This window comes from Caretta caretta, chromosome 3 (assembly GCF_965140235.1).
Source record: "Caretta caretta isolate rCarCar2 chromosome 3, rCarCar1.hap1, whole genome shotgun sequence".
NCBI classification, from domain to species: Eukaryota; Metazoa; Chordata; order Testudines; family Cheloniidae; genus Caretta; species Caretta caretta.
The window spans coordinates 55,927,837-55,951,497 of NC_134208.1; the positions used below are offsets into that span (position 1 = coordinate 55,927,837).

The 23,661-nt window shown below is 43.0% G+C and overlaps 1 protein-coding gene across 2 annotated transcripts in view; it reads right to left on the bottom strand.

Moving 5' to 3' along the window:
• Positions 1-23,661, bottom strand: part of LMBRD1 (LMBR1 domain containing 1) — a 245,666-nt gene that overhangs the window by 156,979 nt on the left and 65,026 nt on the right. For both annotated transcript variants that reach the window (XM_075126513.1, XM_048846014.2), the window contains exon 6: positions 13,952-14,040. In XM_075126513.1, coding sequence (XP_074982614.1) covers positions 13,952-14,040 — 89 coding nt within the window. The remainder of the gene's footprint in view (positions 1-13,951; positions 14,041-23,661) is intronic.

Sequence of the window (23,661 nt, forward strand, 5' to 3'; positions counted from 1 at the left end):
AGCAGCTTTATTAGAAAAAAATCTGAAGTTTAATCAGTCTGTTTTAAATCCAGAAAATCCCCTAAAAAAAAGAGTTGTGAAATGGCTCTGCTGGCGGGGTGGGGGGGTGAAGAGGAAAAGGAGGAGGACCAGGAACAATGCAGCCTGACTGGAGCTGGCGATGTTGAAAATTTGAAAGCAGGAGGAAAGGCCAGAGAGATACAGCAGTGTGTTGCTGCTTTCAAAGCTATGCAAAGAGAGATATCTACCACTGACCAAGTTTCTACAGATCTTGCACTGTGGCGAAAGCTAGATGAAAACAACAGGCAGAATTGGGTTCCTAAAGGTTTGGCTGTATCATAAATATAAAGGGAAGGGTAAACACCTTTAAAGTCCCTCCTGGCCAGAGGAAAAACCCTTTCACCTGTGAAGGGTTAAGAAGCAAGGATAACCTCACTGGCACCTGACCAAAACGACCAATGAGGAGACCAGATACTTTCAAAAGCTGGGGGGAGAGAGAAACAAAGTCTCTCTCTCTCTGTTTGTGTGATGCTTTTGCTGGGGACAGAACAGGAATGGAATCTTAGAACTTAGTAAGTAATCTAGCTAGATATGCGTTCGGTTCTGATTCCTTTAAATGGCTGAGAAAAGCAGCTGTGCTAAATGGAATGTAGATTCCTGTTTTTGTGTCTTTTTGTAACTTAAGGTTTTGCATAGAGGGATTCTCTATGTTTTGAATCCAATTACCCTGTAAGGTATTTACCATCCTGATTTTACAGAGGTGATTCTTTTTACTTCGTCTTCTATTAAAATTCTTTTTAAGAATCTGAATGTTTTTTTTCATTCTTCTTAAGATCCAAGGGTTTGGGTCTGTGTTCACCTATGCAAATTGGTGAGGATTTTTAATCAAACCTTTCCCAGGAAATGGGGTGTAAGATTTGGGAGGATTTTGGGGGGAAAGACATTTCCAAACGGGCTCTTTCCCAGTTACATCCCTGTCAGACGTTTGGTGGTGGCAGCGAAAGTCCAAGGTAAAATAGTTTGTACCCTGGGGAAGTTTTAACCTAAGCTGGTAAAAGTAAGCTTACGATGTTTTCATGCAGGTCCCCACATCTGTACCCTAGAGTTCAGGGTGGGGAAGGAACCTTGACAGGCTGTGTGTAGAAATACAGATGTAGAAAACTTCCAGACTTTTGGGCAATTGCAGGGACGAGAAAAAAGTTTGTTCAACAACTTTCGGTCTTCGATGAAGTTGAGTAATATTGTCTTATTTGCTCTCCATCTACAAGAAATATTTAACGCTTAGCCTATTTGCTTTTTTTCAGTAGATTAAATGCTCTTTCAGAAGAACGATTCAGTCACTAGGGATTCTAAAGCTAACGTAACAGTTTCATCCATGTCTGGCTGACTACCTGGCTAAATTTGGAAAGAAATAAACCCTCTTATCTTTCCTCAACTATGTACAACAAATTAATTGACTTGGTAAGAAAGAAAATTAAAAATACCATAGCAGGAGAATTACAGCAAGCCAGAATTACAGCAAGCCAACAATTCCTGTAATTGTTTATTCAGTACCTCATGGAGTGCATATAGACCCAACTCACACTCATATTCTGATTCCTCAATTCAGAGGGACAAATAATTGAGTGATTGTTTCAACCTTTTAAGAACCACAGGTGCAAAACTGGGCAAGGCTGTCGTGGCTATGATAAATAACCTAGGTTTGGATACATCTAACTGCCGTGGACAATTTTATGATAATGCTAGTAATATGGCTGGTTGTCTGCAGGCCCATCTACCATGGAAAATTTCTACTTGTACTATATATTGCCTAAATTTACAATGGCTGTCAAATATAGAGAGAAGGGTAGCATAAAATCCCTCCTTGGCAGCTGTAGTAAATTATTTTACCTGTAAGGGCTTAAGCTCAAATAACCCAGTTGGCACCTGACCAGAAAGACCACTGAGGAAAGAAGATACTTTCAAATCGTGGAGCGGTGGGAGGATTTGTTTGTAGCTCTTTGTTCCCTCTCTGGACGGAGGGAGAGACCAGGTACAACATCTCCTGAAAATATACCTGGAATAAATCATCTAAAATTACAGAAATTGTAAGTAGGGCAAGGAAATATGCATTAGGTTATCTTTTGTTTTGGCTTGTGAATTTTTCTATGCTACAAAGGTAGTTTTATTCCTGTTTTTGTAACTGTGAAGCTGAGCCAGAAGGGAATCCTCTGTTTTAAATCTCTGTATTGACCCTGTAAAAAGAAAAGGAGTACTTGTGGCACCTTAGAGACTAAACCAATTTATTTTATTATTTTGTAGCTCACGAAAGCTTATGCTCAAATAAATTGGTTAGTCTCTAAGGTGCCACAAGTACTCCTTTTCTTTTTGAGAATACAGACTAACACAACTGTTACTCTGAAACCTGACCCTGTAAAGTTACCTTCCATCCTGATTTTGCAGGTGTGATTGCATCGACTGCTGAGCCTCCACGGACGAGCCAGAGAGGAGCAGCCAGGATGCCCTGCGCTCAGTGATGGCTAAGGCCAGGGTTCGGGCGGTGATATCCGCTGCATCCAACGTGGTCTGGAGCATCGCGCTGGCCGCAGCCATGCCCTCCTCCATGATTGCCTCCTTAAAGTCACAGTGTCCCAGGAGGGCCTGATCGTTGGCCACCCTTGACTAGAGGATGAATAAACAAGTCTAGTCTCTTGGAGTCCTTTATTCTTAGGGGTACCCCAGGCTGACCCTGTCACTCCCTGTGGTTAACTGCCTCTACCACTAGGGAGTTGGGAGCAGGGTGGGTGTACAGGTACTCGTGGCCTTTGGATGGTACAAAGTACTTGTGCTTAGTTCCCTTGGATATGGGCGGGAACAGAGGAAGGACTTTGCCACAGGATATTAGTGATCTTTGAGACCCCTTCATGAAGGGGCAAAGCCACCCTGGCCGGTGCTATGGAGCAGGGGAATCGAAGGAGAGTCCAAGGACTCGTCTAACTCCTCCGCCTGAAGACCCGGGTTGGTAGCGACCCTCTTCAGTAGCTTCTGCTGCACTTTAGCATCATCCAGAGGAACCAGGGGCCCTGTTATAGCCTTGTCTGGTGATAAGGAGGAGGATGCCGGTGTCGTAGGATCCTCCACAACCATTGGTGGCCCAGTGGCTTGCTCCCCTACTCCCTCTTGGACTTGCACGGTCCTTGTGCCAAGGCTTTGTGCACTGGAGGAGGTCAGGAGAGAGAGGCAGCTGGTCTCGGAGGCTCCGAACACAGAGCAGGGAGGCCCGGGTGAACCCCCACAGGTTCCATGGGTACCACAGTGCCAGCCACTGTACTTAAGGCCACGGGGCTGGTTTTGGTGCCAACAGTGTCCCACCGTCAGGGAACCTCGCTCTGAACCAGGGCTGGATCCTGAGCGGTCGCTCCCAGGCGACCAGGACAGAGCAGAATAGTGGCTCTGCCCCAACCGATGCCGGTCACTCTGCCTGGAGTTTGATCTGAAACGGAGTCTTGGGGACAGGTGGTACTTGACGGATCTGTGACTGTCTGAAACCGGCAATCTACGTCTCGCACTTGACAAATGGTACCAGGATGAGGTGCAGGACCAGGAGTCAGAATGGGCCCGCACACGGTGATGCCCTCCTAGGGGATCGGTGACTGTCAGAGGAATGGTAGCGTTGATCACTTGATGGGTCCCTGGAGTGATACTGTGGTCTCGGAGATACCGGGTGCTGGGAACAGTACTCCTGCTGGAGGGCATGTGCTTCCAGAGGTCTGCACCTGGTGTTCGGCGAGCTGCACCTCGAGCCTCTCTGCCAGTACCCAGAGTCTGGGAACTGAATGAGGCTGTGTTGCATCTGCCTTTCACAGTCAGAGACATGGCGGCTATGGGAGGGCGAGCACTAGTGGGACGTGCCCTGTGACAGGGAACTATACCGCTGACGTGGGGACTGGGGCAGTCCAAATGTGGGTTTACCCCGTCACCGGGGAATCGCAGGAGCCAGTGTGGGCGGCACCAGGAGGGACATGATCTCATGTGCTGCCTGCAGGGCCTCCGACATGGACAGTACCTGGAGCTGGTGGAGGCCTCTGCCACTATCCGGGGTGGCTTGCGGGCAGGCTACCCCGCTCAACCAGAGCTTTGGCCTGAGATTCCTACAGGGGGTAAAGACTTGCCCGGCCCGGGACATAGCTCGCACACAGACTTATCTTTTCCCTTGCGGGAAGTTGGAGACCGAGCCCGTGCCGTCTTCTTGGTCGGAGCCCCGGATGTGGACTGGAACCGGCCAGTGAACGGTCCCAGTGGGACACTGCGTATCGAGGGCACAGGGCTCGGTGCTGAGTCGGAGCTATGCTCTGGTGCCTGGGGTAAGGGCCAACTCCATAAGGATCACTATCACTCGAATATCGCACTCCTCCTTAGTCTTTCACTTGAAGGACTTGCAAATTTTGCACTTTTCATTAACGTGCCCTTCACCCAAGCAACACAGACAGCTGCTGTGTGGATCACTAATGGGCATGGGCCTCTTGCAGCAATCACAGGGCTTAAGGCCTGGGGACCAGGGCATGCCCCATCCCAAGGCAAAGTCCCGTTTGGGACCTATGAAGTCTAACTATAGCTAAGGGATTTACTAACACTAACAGAAAACTATATACACTATCATACAAGAATTAACGGAGTTCGTACAAACAAGAAAGCAACAGAGCCAGCTAAAGCAGCTACAGTTCCAGCATGGTCACTGGTGGCAAGAAGGAACTGAGGGTGGGGGGAAGCCGGCAGCACCTTATATACCGTGGCATAGGCCTGCCACTCCAGGGGGGCACCGGAGCCCAGTCCCCGATGGATATTGCTGAGGGAAAACACTTCTGGCACCAGTGCATGTGGTGAGCACGCACCTAAGTTGAATGGACATGAGAAAGCACTGTAAGAAGAACTGGATTATACAGCAGAAAAAGTAAACTGGAAAGATTTTCACTAATTTCAGCTTAATGTCAGATACTACTTGGAGCAATAGTAGGCACAACATTTTCAGAAAGCAGTATTTTTTAAGTTGACAACGTCCCTTTCATGGTACTCATTTACTTAACTAAAACTCCAGGAGATTTTTTTTCCCCCAAACATTCTCTTTCTCCAAAAGTTTATATTGAGCTAAACTAGCCCTGTAGTCAGAGTATAGATGCTTTGAGTTATGACAAATATCTTCAAACCCATGACACTTACCTGTTGAATCAGTGTGTAACCTGAAACTGTTTTTTCTAGTTAGCTATCCATCTGAAACTACATCCTTCGTTTCAAGCCACCATGCATGCTCTGAAATGTTTTATAATCTCAGTCAAATTCTGCCAACTGTATGACCATATGGATTACAGGTATGGCTGCTCAGTTTATCCTTGATTTATTAGTATAAAATGTTATTTGTACAGTGCTAGCCCCTACTAGCCCCAATCATAGACCAAGAACCCATTATGCTTGGCACTGTTCAAATACATGGAGACAGTCCCTGCTACAAAGGTCTTATCCCAAGTGTAAGACAGGACATTAGGGGGTTACAGAGACAAGGGAGCACAGGAAAACAATGAGACAATATATTGTCAGCATGCTAGACAGCTGGTGTTCTGACAATTGCCTAAGTGTTTCAAAAGCATAACGAAGCAGTGATTTAAGGAGGGATATGAATTATGACAGTGAGCTAGTTTTGTGGATGTTTATGGGGAATCTACCCACGTGTGAGACGTAGCAAGAGCACAAGCATCAAGGTGCTGTTTCAAAGTGAAACAAATGGGTGATGAATGCTGGCATCTGTGGCACAGCAGATACAGGAGTTGTCATATCCACAGCATTTAAGAGTTGAGAAGTATCATGGAGATACACTATGAAAGTTCCGGGTTGTGGGGGATTGGAGGACAGAAAGAGAGATTAACATGGTTGAAGCAACAAGCTAGGAAAATTATCTTTACAGCAGTGTTTTGATTAGATATAAGAAAGCAAGACTGCATTTATCAAGGCCAGTGAGTACGTTGTCAAGAAAAGACAGGTTTTAGTTGCACAGATTCAGAGAAGAGGCACATCTTAGCGATGTTATACTAGAAGAATTGGTAAGATTTAGACATGACCTGGATGTGAGGATCTAGAGAATGCGGAGTCTAAGATGATACTGAAGTTACAAGTCTGAATGACAGAGGATATGGATGTTATCCACAACGACTGAAAAAGAGCTTGGAATGTGGAAGATTAAGCACTCTTCTGTCCTCAAGAGGTTACAATACAAATGAGACAATAAGTAAGTAAATGAGCCTAAAACAATATTTAAGGAAACAGTAATAATGAAGTGAGCTGTAGCTCATGAAAGCTTATGCTCTAATAAATTTGTTAGTCTAAGGTTTCAGAGTAACAGCCGTGTTAGTCTGTATTCGCAAAAAGAAAAGGAGTACTTGTGGCACCTTAGAGACTAACCAATTTATCTGAGCATAAGCTTTCGTGAGCTACAGCTCACTTCATCGGATGCATACTGTGCGTGTATATAAAAAGATCTTCTGCACTTTCCAAAGCATGAAAAAATACCTCCTCCCACCCCACTCTCCTGCTGGTAATAGCTTATCTAAAGTGACCACTCTCCTTACAATGTGTATGATAGTCAAGGTGGGCCATTTCCAGCACAAATCCAGGGTTTAACAAAGTGGTCTGGGGAGGGGGGGTAGGAAAAAAACAAGGGGAAATAGGCTTGAATAGAGACTGGGAGTGGCTAAGTCATTATGCAAGGTAACCTAAGTTAATCGTATCCAATTTGCAAATGAATTCCAATTCAACAGTTTCTCGCTGGAGTGTGGATTTGAAGTTTTTTTGTTGTAATATAGCAACTTTCACGTCTGTAATCGCGTGACCAGAGAGATTGAAGTGTTCTCCGACTGGTTTATGAATGTTATAATTCTTGACATCTGATTTGTGTCCATTTATTCTTTTACGTAGAGACTGTCCAGTTTGACCAATGTACATGGCAGAGGGGCATTGCTGGCACATGATGGCATATATCACATTGGTGGATGTGCAGGTGAACGAGCCTCTGATGGTGTGGCTGATGTTATTAGGCCCTGTGATGGTGTCCCCGAATAGATGTGGGCACAGTTGGCAATGGGCTTTGTTGCAAGGATAGATTCCTGGGTTAGTGGTTCTATTGTGTGGTATGTGGTTGCTGGTGAGTATTTGCTTCAGGTTGGGGGGCTGTCTGTAGGCAAGGACTGGCCTGTCTCCCAAGATTTGTGAGAGTGTTGGGTCATCCTTCAGGATAGGTTGTAGATCCTTAATAATGCGTTGGAGGGGTTTTAGTGGGGGCTGAAGGTGACGGCTAGTGGCGTTCCGTTATTTTCTTTGTTGGGCCTGTCCTGTAGCAGGTGACTTCTGGGAACTCTTCTGGCTCTATCAATCTGTTTCTTCACTTCTGCAGGTGGGTATTGTAGTTGTAAGAATGCTTGATAGAGATCTTGTAGGTGTTTGTCTCTTTCTGAGGGGTTGGAGCAAATGCGGTTGTATCGCAGAGCTTGGCTGTAGACGATGGATCGTGTGGTGTGGTCAGGGTGAAAGCTGGGAGGCATGTAGGTAGGAATAGCGGTCAGTAGGTTTCCGGGTATAGGGTGGTGTTTATGTGACCATCGCTTATTAGAACCGTAGTGTCCAGGAAGTGGCTCTCTTGTGTGGACTGGTCCAGGCTAAGGTTGATGGTGGGATGGAAATTGTTGAAATCATGGTGGAATTCCTCAAGAGCTTCTTTTCCATGGGTCCACATGATGAAGATGTCATCAATATAGCGCAAGTAGAGTAGGGGTATTAGGGGACGAGAGCTGAGGAAGCGTTGTTCGAAGTCAGCCATAAAGATGTTGGCATACTGTGGGGCCATGCGGGTACCCATAGCAGTGCCGCTGATCTGAAGGTATACATTGTCCCCAAATGTAAAATAGTTATGGGTAAGGACAAAGTCACAAAGTTCAGCCACCAGGTTAGCCGTGACATTATCGGGGATAGTGTTCTTGACAGCTTGTAGTCCATCTTTGTGTGGAATGTTGGTGTAGAGGGCTTCTACATCCACAGTGGCCAGGATGGTGTTATCAGGAAGATCACTGACGGATTGTAGTTACCTCAGGAAGTCAGTGGTATCTCGAAGGTAGCCGGGAGTGCTGGTAGCATAGGGCCTGAGGAGGGAGTCCAAATAGCCAGACAATCCTGCCGTCAGGGTGCCAATGCCTGAGATGATGGGGCGCCCAGGATTTCCAGGTTTATGGATCTTGGGTAGTAGATAGAATATCCCAGGTCGGGGTTCCAGGGGTGTGTCTGTGCGGATTTGATCTTGTGCTTTTCCAGGGAGTTTCTTGAGCAAATGCTGTAGTTTCTTTTGGTAACTCTCAGTGGGATCAGAGGGTAATGGCTTGTAGAAAGTGGTGTTGGAGAGCTGCTGAGCAGCCTCTTGTTCATATTCCGACCTATTCATGATGACAACAGCACCTCCTTTGTCAGCCTTTTTGATTATGATGTCAGAGTTGTTTCTGAGGCTGTGGATGGCATTGTGTTCCGCATGGCTGAGGTTATGGGGCAAGTGATGCTGCTTTTCCACAATGTCAGCCCGTGCACGTCGGCGGAAGCACTCTATGTAGAAGTCCAGTCTGCTGTTTCGACCTTCAGGAGGAGTCCACCTAGAATCCTTTTTTTTGTAGTGTTGGTAGGGAGGTCTCTGTGGATTAGTATGTTGTTCAGAGGTATGTTGGAAATATTCCTTGAGTCGGAGACATCGAAAATAGGATTCTAGGTCACCACAGAACTGTATCATGTTCGTGGGGGTGGAGGGGCAGAAGGAGAGGCCCCGAGATAGGACAGCTGCTTCTGCTGGGCTGAGAGTATAGTTGGATAGGTTAACAATATTGCTGGGTGGGTTGAGGGAACCATTGCTGTGGCCCCTTGTGGCATGTAGTAGTTCAGAAAGTTTAGTGTCCTTTTTCTTTTGTAGAGAAGCTAAGTGTGTGTTGTAAATGGCTTGTCTAGTTTTAGTAAAGTCCAGCGACGAGGAAGTTGGTGTGGAAGGTTGGTTTTTTATGAGAGTATCCATTTTTGAGAGCTCATTCTTAATCTTTCTCTGTTTGCTGTACACGATGTTGATCAGGTGATTCCGCAGTTTCTTTGGAAGCGTGTGGCACAAGCTGTCAGCATAGTCTGTGTGGTATGTAGATTGTAATGGATTTTTTACCTTCAGTCCTTTTGGTACGATGTCCATCTGTTTGCATTTGGAAAGGAAGATGATGTCTGTCTGTATCTGTACACGTTTTTTCATGCAGTTGATAGATTTCCGCTCCATACAGCTAAATGCAGTGCCTTGCATAATGACAGGTTTCAGAGTAACAGCCATGTTAGTCTGTATTCGCAAAAAGAAAAGGAGTACTTGTGGCACCTTAGAGACTAACCAATTTATTTGAGCATAAGCTTTCGTGAGCTACAGCTCACTTCCTCGGATGCATACTGTGGAAAGTGTAGAAGATCTTTTTATATACACACAAAGCATGAAAAATACCTCCTCCCACCCCACTCTCCTGCTGGTAATAGCTTATCTAAAGTGATCACTCTCCTTACAATGTGTATGATAATCAAATTGGGCCATTTCCATCATACACATTGTAAGGAGAGTGATCACTTTAGATAAGCTATTACCAGCAGGAGAGTGGGGTGGGAGGAGGTATTTTTTCATGCTTTGTGTGTATATAAAAAGATCTTCTACACTTTCCACAGTATGCATCCGATGAAGTGAGCTGTAGCTCACGAAAGCTTATGCTCAAATAAATTGGTTAGTCTCTAAGGTGCCACAAGTACTCCTTTTCTTTTTGCGGATACAGACTAACACGGCTGCTACTCTGAAACCAGTAATAGGAGTGTGCTTACATAGGCTAAGAGCATAAGCTGATAGTTCCAAGTCAATTCCCAAAGATCTTCCGCCTAAATAATTTCACTTATTATGGAAGTAGCTAGAGGCCCTAGTTAAGATATGGGAACCCTATTGTGGTAGGCACAGCACACTTTTGCTTTATTAAAAAAAGCACAAGTGCAGGAAGGGGAGACAGATAAGGTAAATGTGAAACAAGCATGTTTCAACATAACAAATAGTCCTAGGTAGCAATGTCTTCTAGGAATCAAGGTAGAAGTGGATCTTGAGGAAGGGGGATTTGAAAGAACTGTCTCTTGGTAATTTATGGACTAGCTCAGAAAGTTCACATACAAGGGGCAACAGAAGAAAGTTTAAAGATGCTTACCGGAGAAGCAGACAAGGAAGAAATTGATGTTATCAGTTATCACTTGCACAGCAGAAGTGGTATATCAGTAAGCCCCTTGCTTTAAACTGAAAACTAAATTTTACCAAAAAATTCCTGGGGCTTACAAAAATTACTCAGTTTTGTCCGATTTTCACCCTGCTTTTGTATCATTCAAATACATTAAAAAAACGTGTATTGTATTTTCCTAATAAAACAATGTATGGCATGAGATCTATGTATTAAAATAATACATTAGTTTGTGTGTGTGTGTATATGCAAAGCTGCCTATTGAAGTAAGGCTTTGTATTAGTCTAGAAGATGCACACAACACAAGCTCTGAAGTGCATGTGCATCTGCAGATAATCGATGAAAGATTTGACACACTAAAATAGGAAGAAAATGAAAATCTGTATCGAATACATTTCAGAACACAAGTATTAGAAATTAAAAAAAAACAGGAGAAAAGGATGAAGTTGAGTGTGTGCGCTGCAAATGGTGTGGCCCAATTCTTAAAGGTAAATATTTATAGGCTAATAGTTCTAGGGTTACAACAGTCAACTGATAATTCAAATTACAAGTTTTATTTGGGGATTAGAGATATAGTTTTCTTAAACTCAGAGGTGGCATTGTGTTTTGAGTTCTGTTTTAGTTCTGCAGCAAACCACACTGATGAACAGAATTCAAAGCATTAATCTACTAAACACTTTTCTTGCCATCTTTCCATCCACCAAAAGAAACCCAGATAGTCACCCAGAAAAATTAATATCGTTTTTTGCCCTGATTTTTGCCTCTTTTTGTTATCGTGGTAATAAACACTCAAGTTCCCAGGAAAAACTAAATAAAATGAAAACTGAAAACAAAGGGCCCTATGTATCAACAACAAAAAAGATAATCTGGGTGGGGAAAAACTGTGATGGGCTTTTAAAAGCAAAGCAAAAGACAAACTTGATGTGGTGGAAAAGGCAGGGTCAGTACAGTGAGCCAAAGGATGGTAATGTGGTGAGAAGAAGCCTGTATGTGATGAACAAAAACCCAATAAGGATGAAGATATGATAAAAACAAAATGTTTTACCAAAACAAGAAAAGTATTGAGCACAGGGACTGAAATTCAGTACTGGCTGGGGAGGAAGCACGAAAATATAGGATGTTAAGTCTTCTGTTTGGTTTCCTATGATTACATAGAAATTCTGGACATTTTTCTTTTTTACCTCCAAAGTGTTCCAACAGTTAGGATAGTAAACAGATAAGACTGTTAGTAATAAGTAGTTTGACCTTGTTCTGAATACTGAATTTTTTCACCATCTTACAGAATTCTCAGAAAGCTTAAGACTGAAGTATTTAGTTACTCAAATAGTTACAAACAAAAAACAAAACAAGCCCCTTTATTTACTATTTTTATGCTTGACAGAGTCCAGTCTGCTACTAGTTCAGTTATCATAGAATCATAGAATATCAGGGTTGGAAGGGCCCCCAGAAGGTCATCTAGTCCAACCCCCTGCTCAAAGCAGTTATCATCAAAGACCCTATGGTATTATATGACCCAAAGTATTCAAACCACCAGGTAAGTAAACGAGAGACTCACATCTGCAGTGTACTTTGGACCAAGTTATATGCAAGATTCAAAACACTTAATCATTTGTTGTAGAAAAAGTTAGACACAAAGTCACACTACAAGAGGCCACTTATCCATCTGAATTAGTAATCTGTCTCCATATAATGCCTGTAGTCAATTGTGTAATAAAGAACTATATGCTACTGCCAACTGGCTTTGTTTATATACTAAAAGCAAGATAAATTACAAAGTGTAACTTCTTACATTAGAAGTATTTGTTCATATATCTAATCCTCTAACGCCTGATTGATTTTGGCAGTGAAACATATATGCAAATTAAACATTAATTGATTTCCATCATTTCATGTCTCAATGACCGCACATGTCCCATTGCTTTTGTATTATGGGAGAGCAGGATGACTAGAAGCGCGTGACTGGGCTTTAATATATTTGTGTAGTTTCAGATATCCATTTCCTCTTCTTTACAAGCTAAATAAATCCCCAAACTAGCCTTTGTCCCCCTCTTCTTGTATACCTTCACTATATCCTGGGCAAATCAAAAGCAATATTCTATTGTAGATGTAAAGCTTGTTACTGTAGTCTTAATACTCTAGAAGTTACAAAGCATGCCCAACATCTTTCCAGATGCATTTTTTATACCTTCGTATGGAGAAGTTCTAAAATGAAGAGGAGCATATAAAAGGATGTAATAGCCTAATTCAGTTTGCCCATAGACTTAATGAATGAAATCCTGGCCCCACTGAAGTAACAATAGGAATTTTGCCATTAACTTCAATGGGGCCAGGAATTCATCTAAGAAATTCAGACAAAGGAACAGCATCCAGGAACTCTTAGTCTTGATACACATTTTGTGGTGGTGAAAACTTGCAAATCCACACTATCAAAAAGACATTTAGTGCCTCGGTTCATGTATTTTTCTCAGAATTATTCTGTTTTGACTATATCCCAGAATCCTTTGACTACAGCTTAGTGTTGGCCAGAAGTCTTCATTGTCTCCTCCAAATAAATAAATACACCAAACTTTTTCTTAAGTTAACAATTCAGAATGAGTAGTTTAATTTTTTCCCCTCTAGTAAGCACCACAACTATGCTGACTTATTACCTGTGTTAAATACAGCTTTTAGAGACCTTCAACCCGATTCAATTTTAAGTTTTTCCTATACCACCCATCACCATAGTATTAAAAGATACGAACTGTAATCCTGTCATTTTTATTAACCATTCATCTTTGGCATCCAAGTCATTACTAGTTGTACTGAACTTCACTGGTCTTAGGGCATCCATCACAATTACTAAACTCCTAAAAACGTAAGGGAAGACTGTCCAAAGTCAACAGTCTCTCCCACTCCTTGTACAAACCCCTTTCCTCCTCCTCAACATCCCTTGACTCTTCTCCAGTGGAGCCTTCTACACTCAAATTTGAGGTAAGCTAAGCTAATAGAACTCGTTCCCATCCAGCAAATTTGATGTGCAAAGCTGACATCACATACCTAGAGCACTGAAAGGAATATCACCTCCCTATTTTGCAAAACGTGTGATGTCTAGTGCAAAAGATACAAAAAACTCCAATCTCATACCTCAATAGAGCAAGGTTTTTCAAATATTTGGTTATAATTCTGTGTGATGTTAAGACTATATACATTCGCTGTATGACTTAAGATCTTAAACACTTATAGTTTTCTCTTAGTAAGATGCAAAGAAAAGATTGGACCTTTACATGGGTAACAAGGATGTCTAGAGATATAACCGTTAATGACAAAGTTTTTGGAAAGGGTAAAAAGTTTCTTGAGTCAGGGTTTAAGCTAGTCTCTAACTATTAAGGATTAGGATAACACCATTATGGGAGCAGTTTTTTGCAGCTTCCTCTCAGGCATCTGGTGCTGGTTACTGATGGAGACAATACTGGACTACCTGGACCACAGGTCTGATCCAGTATGGCAATTCCTATGTTAAAAACATTTTACCTGTCAATTAATAACTGAACTCAAACAAATTCTATTCCTTATGAGAAAGCACGTGCTATTTTTCTTATTCAGATGCCACTTCGCACTATTAAGGCAAAAATTATAATTAACTGTTTAACGCTAAGTTAAAACACAAAATTCCTGAAAGAACTTACGACTACTTCCAAGTTCCTCAAACAGGTATTTCACTTTCTCCCACTCAGTGGAATTTCTCTTCTGAGGAACATCCAATGGAATGAAGGCACTATAACAAGAAAAAAATTTAACACTTTTTAAATTTTTTAATAATTATTACAAATTAAAATATTTTAATGGGAAAGCAATCTACTCCTGAAGAAAAAATCTCCTACATCAAGCTGAATATATACACACACACATATAGAATGATTTTCTTCCAGAGCAATTTTTCATTTTAGTTTATATCCCTTCATACTAGCTATGCTTTTGTATAAATCAGTTTCCAATGTTGCAAATATTCTTCCTGCAAGTTATACGTAGTATAAGAGTGCTCTCTTCAGTTAAGATAACTATTTTAAACAGGTAGTTTATTTAGTGTACACCTCTGGGTTCTTCATACATAGAAAATAGTGGAGAGCATGTTATCAGATGCAGCAGCAGTAGTAGCCAAGTGCACAGTTGAGAGTGGGATTTAAGCATTTCAGTTATCCATTCAGTGTTGGATGGCATTAATTTCCACTTTATACTGCTGTAGAAAGTGCTTGTTAAGCTAAAATACTTATCTTCATAATACATTTTGGTCCAATTTGAACATCCAATTCACTAATTTTCACAAATATAGTCACTCAACATGTTCGAAATAAACTAGTTTTTCTAAAAAGACCATCTGTTTCCACTTTATTCTTGCAGTTCTAAAGTCTCATAAATCATTTATGCTGATCCCATGGTCCGAGAACTTCAGTTTTCTGACACCACGAGGCCTGCTAAGAAATTCAAGTATGACCAACACATGCTGTGCATTGGCAGCAATGCTGAACAGAGACCACCTCCTCACCTAAAAAAAATAAACCTGACAAAAGAGTGTGGAAAGTTTTGAGCTATCAGTGACTTTTTTTAAACAAAAAAAATGCAGCAAATAATTCTCCACCCCAACCATCTAAACACTAATATTACACTGATTGTGCTAGAGTGCAACTGTTTACTGTGCAACCTGGAATAGGTTTACTGCAAAAATGGGCACAAAAAAGGAAGATAATTCTGAGAAAAGTAAATAAAAGGCACCCTTTCGCAAGTTAATCTTTAATAAATTGTATTCTTTTGTAGGGGTCAAGGAAAATACAACCTGAGATTATTTGTAGTTAATTATTTCAGTTTTACACGATATGGTTAAACCAGAAAGAATTTGCTCATAACCAGAATAAGCCCAGATATTTTTGGGACACAGACAATGAAGTGTGATTTTGGGAGCTGACCAAAAAGTTCTAAAAGCCATTGTGGCAATTCTGGGGGATGCTCAGTCGTGATTATAGATCTGTACTCCAAGATTTGTTTTATGTACAGATTTCTGAGATGATATAAACAATGTCAGAGGAAGCAGAGAGTTTCACCACATTCCCCCAGGCATAAAACTTGTGAAAAGTCACAGAGCAACCTTCACCGGGTTGCTCTCAGATGGCCTGGCTAGTCAAGCAGGTGGGTGGGGGGAGGCAAAGGAAAGACTTCACAGTTAGGCTTTGTAATAAAGGAAAGTGGTAGTTGGGCTCAGGCACACCAGAAGGGAGGGGCTTTGAAAAGAGCGAGTCCTTGAGAGAGGGAAAAACTGACTGGGAGGTGCATTCTGGAAGTAAAATGGAGACCAGGCTGGGTCCTTAGAGCTCCAGGGCTTACCAAAAGAATCTAAGTTGTGTATGTTCTATTCCAGTAGCTCATGAGGGAAGCCCATCTATATTTGCTTGTAGTGAAGTGTAAGATTAAATGCACACTGTTATGCACACTGACTATTTTCTTTGACGCTTTGTACTATTTGCTAGTAGACATACTTGTTGCAAAAAGGTTGTTTGTCACTGCAGATCACTGGACACAGGTTCCTGTCAGATCTGCACAGTGATAAGCAATAGACAGAGCATTGTAATCAGATCCCAGTCTAATAGTGCAAGAATTGTGCAATACCACCCCAGGACAAGTAAGGGCATGTCATAAAAATAAAGGGAAGGGTAACCACCTTTCTGTATACAGTGCTATAAAATCCCTCCTGACCAGACGCAAAACCCTTTCACCTGTAAAGGGTTAAGAAGCTAAGATAACCTCGCTGTCACCTGACCAAAATGACTAATGAGGAGATAAGATACTTTCAAAGCTGGGGGGGGGGGGGGGACGACGACAAAGGGTCTGTCTGTCTGTGAGATGCTTTTCATAGAATATCAGGGTTGGAAGGGACCCCTGAAGGTCATCTAGTCCAACCCCCTGCTCAAAGCAGGACCAATTCCCAGTTAAATCATCCCAGCCAGGGCTTTGTCAAGCCTGACCTTAAAAACCTCTAAGGAAGGAGATTCTACCACCTCCCTAGGTAACGCATTCCAGTGTTTCACCACCCTCTTAGTGAAAAAGTTTTTCCTAATATCCAATCTAAACCTCCCCCACTGCAACTTGAGACCATTACTCCTCGTTCTGTCATCTGCTACCATTGAGAACAGTCTAGAGCCATCCTCTTTGGAACCCCCTTTCAGGTAGTTGAAAGCAGCTATCAAATCCCCCCTCATTCTTCTCTTCTGCAGGCTAAACAATCCCAGCTCCCTCAGCCTCTCCTCATAACTCATGTGTTCCAGACCCCTAATCATTTTTGTTGCTCTTTGCTGGACTCTCTCCAATTTATCCACATCCTTCTTGAAGTGTGGGGCCCAAAACTGGACACAGTACTCCAGATGAGGCCTCACCAATGTCGAATAGAGGGGAACAATCACGTCCCTCGATCTGCTGGCAATGCCCCTACTTATACATCCCAAAATGCCATTGGCCTTCTTGGCAACAAGGGCACACTGCTGACTCATATCCAGCTTCTCGTCCACTGTCACCCCAGGTCCTTTTCCGCAGAACTGCTGCCTAGCCATTCGGTCCCTAGTTTGTAGCGGTGCATTGGATTCTTCCGTCCTAAGTGCAGGACCCTGCACTTATCCTTATTGAACCTCATCAGATTTCTTTTGGCCCAATCCTCCAATTTGTCTAGGTCCCTCTGTATCCTATCCCTCCCCTCCAGCATATCTACCACTCCTCCCAGTTTAGTATCATCCGCAAATTTGCTGAGAGTGCAATCCACACCATCCTCCAGATCATTTATGAAGATATTGAACAAAACCGGCCCCAGGACCGACCCCTGGGGCACTCCACTTGACACCGGCTGCCAACTAGACATGGAGCCATTGATCACTACCCGTTGAGCCCGACAATCTAGCCAGCTTTCTACCCACCTTATAGTGCATTCATCCAGCCCATACTTCCTTAACTTGCTGACAAGAATACTGTGGGAGACCGTGTCAAAAGCTTTCCTAAAGTCAAGAAACAATACATCCACTGCTTTCCCTTCATCCACAGAACCAGTAATCTCATCATAAAAGGCGATTAGATGAGTCAGGCATGACCTTCCCTTGGTGAATCCATGCTGGCTGTTCCTGATCACTTTCCTCTCATGCAAGTGCATCAGGATTGATTCTTTGAGGACCTGCTCCATGATTTTTCCAGGGACTGAGGTGAGGCTGACTGGCCTGTAGTTCCCAGGATCCTTCTTCCCTTTTTTAAAGATTGGCACTACATTAGCCTTTTTCCAGTCATCCGGGACTTCCCCGGTTCGCCACGAGTTTTCAAAGATAATGGCCAATGGCTCTGCAATCACAGCCTCCAATTCCTTCAGCACTCTCGGATGCAACTCGTCCGGCCCCATGGACTTGTGCACGTCCAGCTTTTCTAAATAGTCCCTAACCACCTCTATCTCCACAGAGGGCTGGCCATCTCTTCCCCATTTTGTGATGCCCAGCGCAGCAGTCTGGGAGCTGACCTTGTTAGTGAAGACAGAGGCAAAAAAAGCATTGAGTACATTAGCTTTTTCCACATCCTCTGTCACTAGGTTGCCTCCCTCATTCAGTAAGGGGCCCACACTTTCCTTGGCTTTCTTCTTGTTGCCAACATACCTGAAGAAACCCTTCTTGTTACTCTTGACATCTCTGGCTAGCTGCAGCTCCAGGTGCGATTTGGCCCTCCTGATATCATTCCTACATGCCCGAGCAATATTTTTATACTCTTCCCTGGTCATATGTCCAACCTTCCACTTCTTGTAAGCTTCTTTTTTATGTTTAAGATCCGCTAGGATTTCACCATTAAGCCAAGCTGGTCGCCTGCCATATTTACTATTCTTTCGACTCATTGGGATGGTTTGTCCCTGTAACCTCAACAGGGATTCCTTGAAATACAGCCAGCTCTCCTGGACTCCTTTCCCCTTCAAGTTAGTCCCCCAGGGGATCCTGGCCATCCGTTCCCTGAGGGAGTCGAAGTCTGCTTTCCTGAAGTCCAGGGTCCGTATCCTGCTGCTTACCTTTCTTCCCTGCGTCAGGATCCTGAACTCAACCAACTCATGGTCACTGCCTCCCAGATTCCCATCCACTTTTGCTTCCCCCACTAATTCTACCCGGTTTGTGAGCAGCAGGTCAAGAAAAACCTTTGCCCCCCCTAGTTGGCTCCTCTAGCACTTGCACCAGGAAATTGTCCCCTACGCTTTCCAAAAACTTCCTGGATTGTCTATGCACCGCTGTATTGCTCTCCCAGCAGATATCAGGAAAATTAAAGTCACCCATGAGAATCAGGGCATGCGATCTAGTAGCTTCCGCGAGCTGCCGGAAGAAAGCCTCATCTACCTCATCCCCCTGGTCCGGTGGTCTATAGCAGACTCCCACCACTACATCACTCTTGTTGCACACACTTCTAAACTTAATCCAGAGACACTCAGGTTTTTCTACAGTTTCGTACCGGAGCTCTGAGCAGTCATACTGCTCCCTTACATACAGTGCTACTCTCCCACCTTTTCTGCCCTGCCTGTCCTTCCTGAACAGATTATAACCATCCATGACAGTACTCCCAGCTTTTGCTGGTAACAGATCAGGAACGCCATCTCAGAAACTCTGGTAAGTTAGTAAGTAATCTAGCTAGAAATGCCTTAGATTTCCTTTTGTTAAATGGCTAGTAAAAATAAGCTGTGTTGAATGGAATGTATATTTCTGTTTTTGTGTCTTTTTGTAACTTAAGGTTTTGCCTAGAGAGATTCTCTATGTTTTGAGTCTGATTACCCTGTGAGGTATTTACCATCCTGCTTTTACAGTGGTGATTTTTTTTTTTTAAACTTTTTCTTAAATTAAAATCCTTTTAAGAATCTGATTGCTTTTTCATTGTTCTTAAGATCCAAGGGTTTGGGTCTGTGTTCACCTGTACAAATTGGTGAGGATTTTTATCAAGACTTTCCCAGGAAAGGGGGTGCAGGGCTTGGGGGGATATGTTGAGGGAAGATGTCTCCAAGTGGGCTCTTTCCCTGTTCTTTAACACGCTTGGTGGTGGCAGCAGCATAGGGTTCAAGGACAAGGCAAAGTTTGTACCCTGGGGAAGTTTTTAACCTAAGCTGATAAGAATAAGCTTAGGGGGTCTTTCATGCAGGTCCCCATATCTGTACCCTAGAGTTCAGAGTGGGGAAGGAACCTTTACAGGGCATGACACCCAAAAAGACCCTGATAAAAGGCAGATGTAGAGGACTGATGTGTAGCATCAAGGAATCTTGCCCCTATGTTATTGGGGTCTTTTCCCAGCAGCAGACTTAAGAGGCTGCTATCACTTCTGAGGTTGGAACTCCTGGTATCAAGGACGTTTGCCTCGGAAGTCAGAAGCAGAGGGATATGTGGATGTGATCTGTGTCAGATCCAAAGATCCAGGCCTTGATGCCTTTAGTGCTCTCTCACTGAAGAGGCTAATGCTCTCAAAGGGAAGATCTTCAATCTTGCCCTGTGGTTCTGATGTAAAGCCAGAAAAGCCTAACTAAAAATATCTTGGTAAGCCCTCATCCTCCATGGCCATAATTTAGGTCATTGAGTCAGAAGAATCACAGGCAGCTCTTAGCAAATGCTTGGCCTGGATATGACCCTCATCACTAGGGTATTTGCTGCTTCCTTTTACTTCTCTGGAAGGGAATCCATGGCATGCGATGGCATCCCAAAAGGCACGACTGCAGTAGGATATTAGACTCATGTCATTGGGTATCCTGATGCCAAGAAAGTCAAATGAATATGCTCTTCTTCCAATTATGTCCAACTTCCATTTCTCCCTGTTCAAGGAGGGGGAGGGGCAGCATATGGTGACTAATCCCTCTCACTCTCTTGTGAGAAGACACCTAAAATTTTGGCTACAGGATGCTGCGTTAAAAACTAGAGGCCCTTATCTGCTAGTGCGTTCATCCTGTCTGTATATTTAGGGACAGGCTGTCCCTAGCAGGTTGAAGAAAACAGAACCAAGAGGGAGAGCTAGCTCCTACTTTGGATGGGACTACAGGATATGAAAACAGTGGTCCCTGCCCTGGAATCTTCCAACCCTATCAACAGCTAGGGTCCGTTATCCTCTCTAGGAGCTCTTCAAACGGTGTACTAATCACACACTGAAGACGACCCAATCTGGTCCTCTGGTGAGACAGATGATGATGTTCTCCAGGGAGACTTATGAGTCTTCCAGGGTGTTTATCTTTCCAGTCATCCTTGTCAGGCTGCTCTGTATGATGGTTAGGAAGAGGTGACAGGAGAACCAGTGTCCCTTGTAGCATAGGCTGAGACATGGGCTGGTTGAGGATGCCAATGCTGGCATGGTGCCAGTGCTGAAGTATGCCTTATGAGTCTGTAGATTAAGTCAGTGTAGACATAAGCTTCTAAGAGGTCCTTTAAAAGCTCGTAATAATGTCACATCAATAACTGGAGAGTTTCTTGCATGAGATCTTGCCAAGAAGCTGGTGGTTCAGACAAAGGAGAAAGATCTGAGTTCACTGGTCTGCATGAGAGACTTCATCCCTTATGGCACTGGAGGTGCTCTGTGTTGCTCCTGGAATGAAAGGAGGACTAGATGACAGTCCTAAATTCATCTTTCAGATGTCTGACTTAGTACCATACAACATTTTGATTAAAGACTAGAATTACCTAAAGTTAACATAGCACATAGCAATTAAAATTGGCTAATGGATAGGTCTCAGAACGCAACTATAAAACGCATATATTTCTAAACAAGTCCCATAAGGGATTGGTTCTGGGTCCTATGCTATTGAACATTTTTATAAATGACCTAGAAGAAAACAAAAATTACTGAAAGTTTGAAGAGCACAAAAATTGGGGGAGCAGTAAATAAAGAGAACAGATCACTGTCAAAGCAATCTGAATTGCCTCATATACTGGGCACAAACAATATGCATTTTAATTCAAGTAAATGTAAACATATATACCCAAGTACTAAGAATGTAGGCCACACTTACTAGATGGGGGACTATCCTGGGAAGCAGTGACTGACATTTGGGGGTCATGGAGAATAACTGGTTGAACACCAACTTCTAATGAGACACTGTGGCCAAAAGGCTAATAAGATCAACAATATACTTAAACTGCGGTGGTTCATAGTTTGATGTTGCACTCTATATGCTTTATGGAAATATGCTTATGAATATGACACAGCTGGAATATGCTTTATGCTAAATACCCCTTGTATGGTGTCATTAGAAATCTTGTAATCCACTAAGTGTGTTCATCCTACTTGTTTGCATGTATTATTTCTATATCTGGAGTTAGGAGTGTGATGGGTTGGATCACAGAAATCCCCTTGGGAAATGCCACTTGATATGCTCGGACTACCTCTAAGCCCGTTTTCCCGAGCAGCTTGAGAATTCAGCGACTTCCTGGTTTGAGCCAGACATGCTTGCCCACTGCGAACAGACCCAGGTCTGGACAACATCCCCTAAAAGCTGCAGGCTTAACTGAAAACAGCTTAAGAAGTGTTCCTGTCTCCTGCACCCAGAAACCCAGCTCCCAATGGGATCCAAACCCCAAATAAATCCATTTTATTCTGGATAAAGCTCTTATACAGGGTAAATTTGTAAACTGTCTGTCCTTTATAACACTGATAGAGAGATGCACAGCTGTTTCCTCCCCAGGTATTAATCATTTACTCTGGGTTTATTAATAAGCAAAAGTGATTTTATTAAATACAAAAAGTAGGATTTAAATGGCTCCAAGTACTAACAGACAGAACAAAGTAAATTACCCCCTTTGTTCTGTTCCACCCCCTTATATGGCTCTGGCACAAGGCATGAGTCTTGTCTCTGTGGGCCCTCACTTCTACTTCTAAATGGAAAGGAACCGAAGTATTCAGGTTTGATAAATATGTACTTTTGAATATAATTTTCATCTTCTTTTGGTTCTAGACTTGTGAGGGTTCCCTCCCCACTCTGAACTCTAGGGTACAGGTGTGGGGACCTGCATGAAAGACCCCCTAAGCTTATTTCTACCAGCTTAGGTTCCTACTCCTCCCTAATATCCCCCCAAGCCCCTACACCCCCTTTCCTGGGAAGACTTGAAAATAAACAAGATGAGCACAGACCAACCTTCGGGTTTTTTCAGGACACTTAAAAAAAAAAAGATTCTAAAAGAAACAGAACTTTATTATAAAGAAAAAAATGTAAAAGAAGCACCTCTAAAATCAGAATAGAAGATAATCTTACAGGACAATCAGATTCAAAAACAGGATTTTCCTCTGGGCCAAACTTTAAAGTTACAAAAAGAAAACCAGGAATACACCTTCCTCTCTGCACAGAGAAAATCACAAACCAAAACAAAAATAAGCTAATTCATTTCCTTACTAGTACTTACTAATTCTAATGGAGTTGGATTGCTTGCTTCCTTGATCTGTGTCGGGCAAGCACACACAACAGACAGACCAAAACCTTCTCTCCATCCCCCCATTTGAAAGTATCTTGTCCCCTTATTGTTCCTTTTGGTCAGGTGCCAGCCAGGTTACATGAGCTTCTTAACCATTTATAGGTAAAAGGATTTTGTGCCTCTGGCCAGGAGGGATTTTATAGTACTGTATACAGGAAAGTTGTTACCCTTCCCTTTATATTTATGACAAGACTTCATGCAGGTCCTTCATGGATGAGGCTACTAAACCAATTCTACTTTGGATATCTGGCCAGCTGAACACATTTGATGATGACAGTTTACTACCCAGATAAAGTCACCCATTACTTCCACAATTTGTCCAGAAGCACAGATATCTCGTATCACAACTTTTGTGCCAACACCATGGATTTTTGATTTTGCCCAAGAACATCCGCCTCAACCTGGAAGCTCTCTAGCGCATCTTTGAAATAGTCCTCTTTGGTCCAGATACAAATCATCATCTGCATAGCCCTGGTCACTAAAAGAAGTTGACTTGACAGTTATACCAATATTTGCAGATCATGCTCAAGGACACAATTCATTTTCCAACAGCATAGGGCTGGGGCCAGGACACATCCCTGCTTCATCCTGGATCTAGCGTAAAACCAGTCAGAATTATGGGTCTCACGACACACCCGTGCCAGAATCATTAAGTAGAACTTGAATCAAGTTCTCTGGAGAATGTTGGAAACACCAATGACTTGTAGGGTCTTCCACAAGGCAGCTCTATTGACATAATCAAAGGCTGTCTTTATGTCTACGTATGCTGCTGTCAAAGGTTAGTTGAATTCACAATGGATCTCAGATAAACCTAGTAGCAAATCCCAATTGCTCTGGTGACAATGTTTCACAGGAGAGGCTGGAACATGGTGAATAGGACATGTGTGGTGACTTTTCTGGAACAGGGAGCAGAG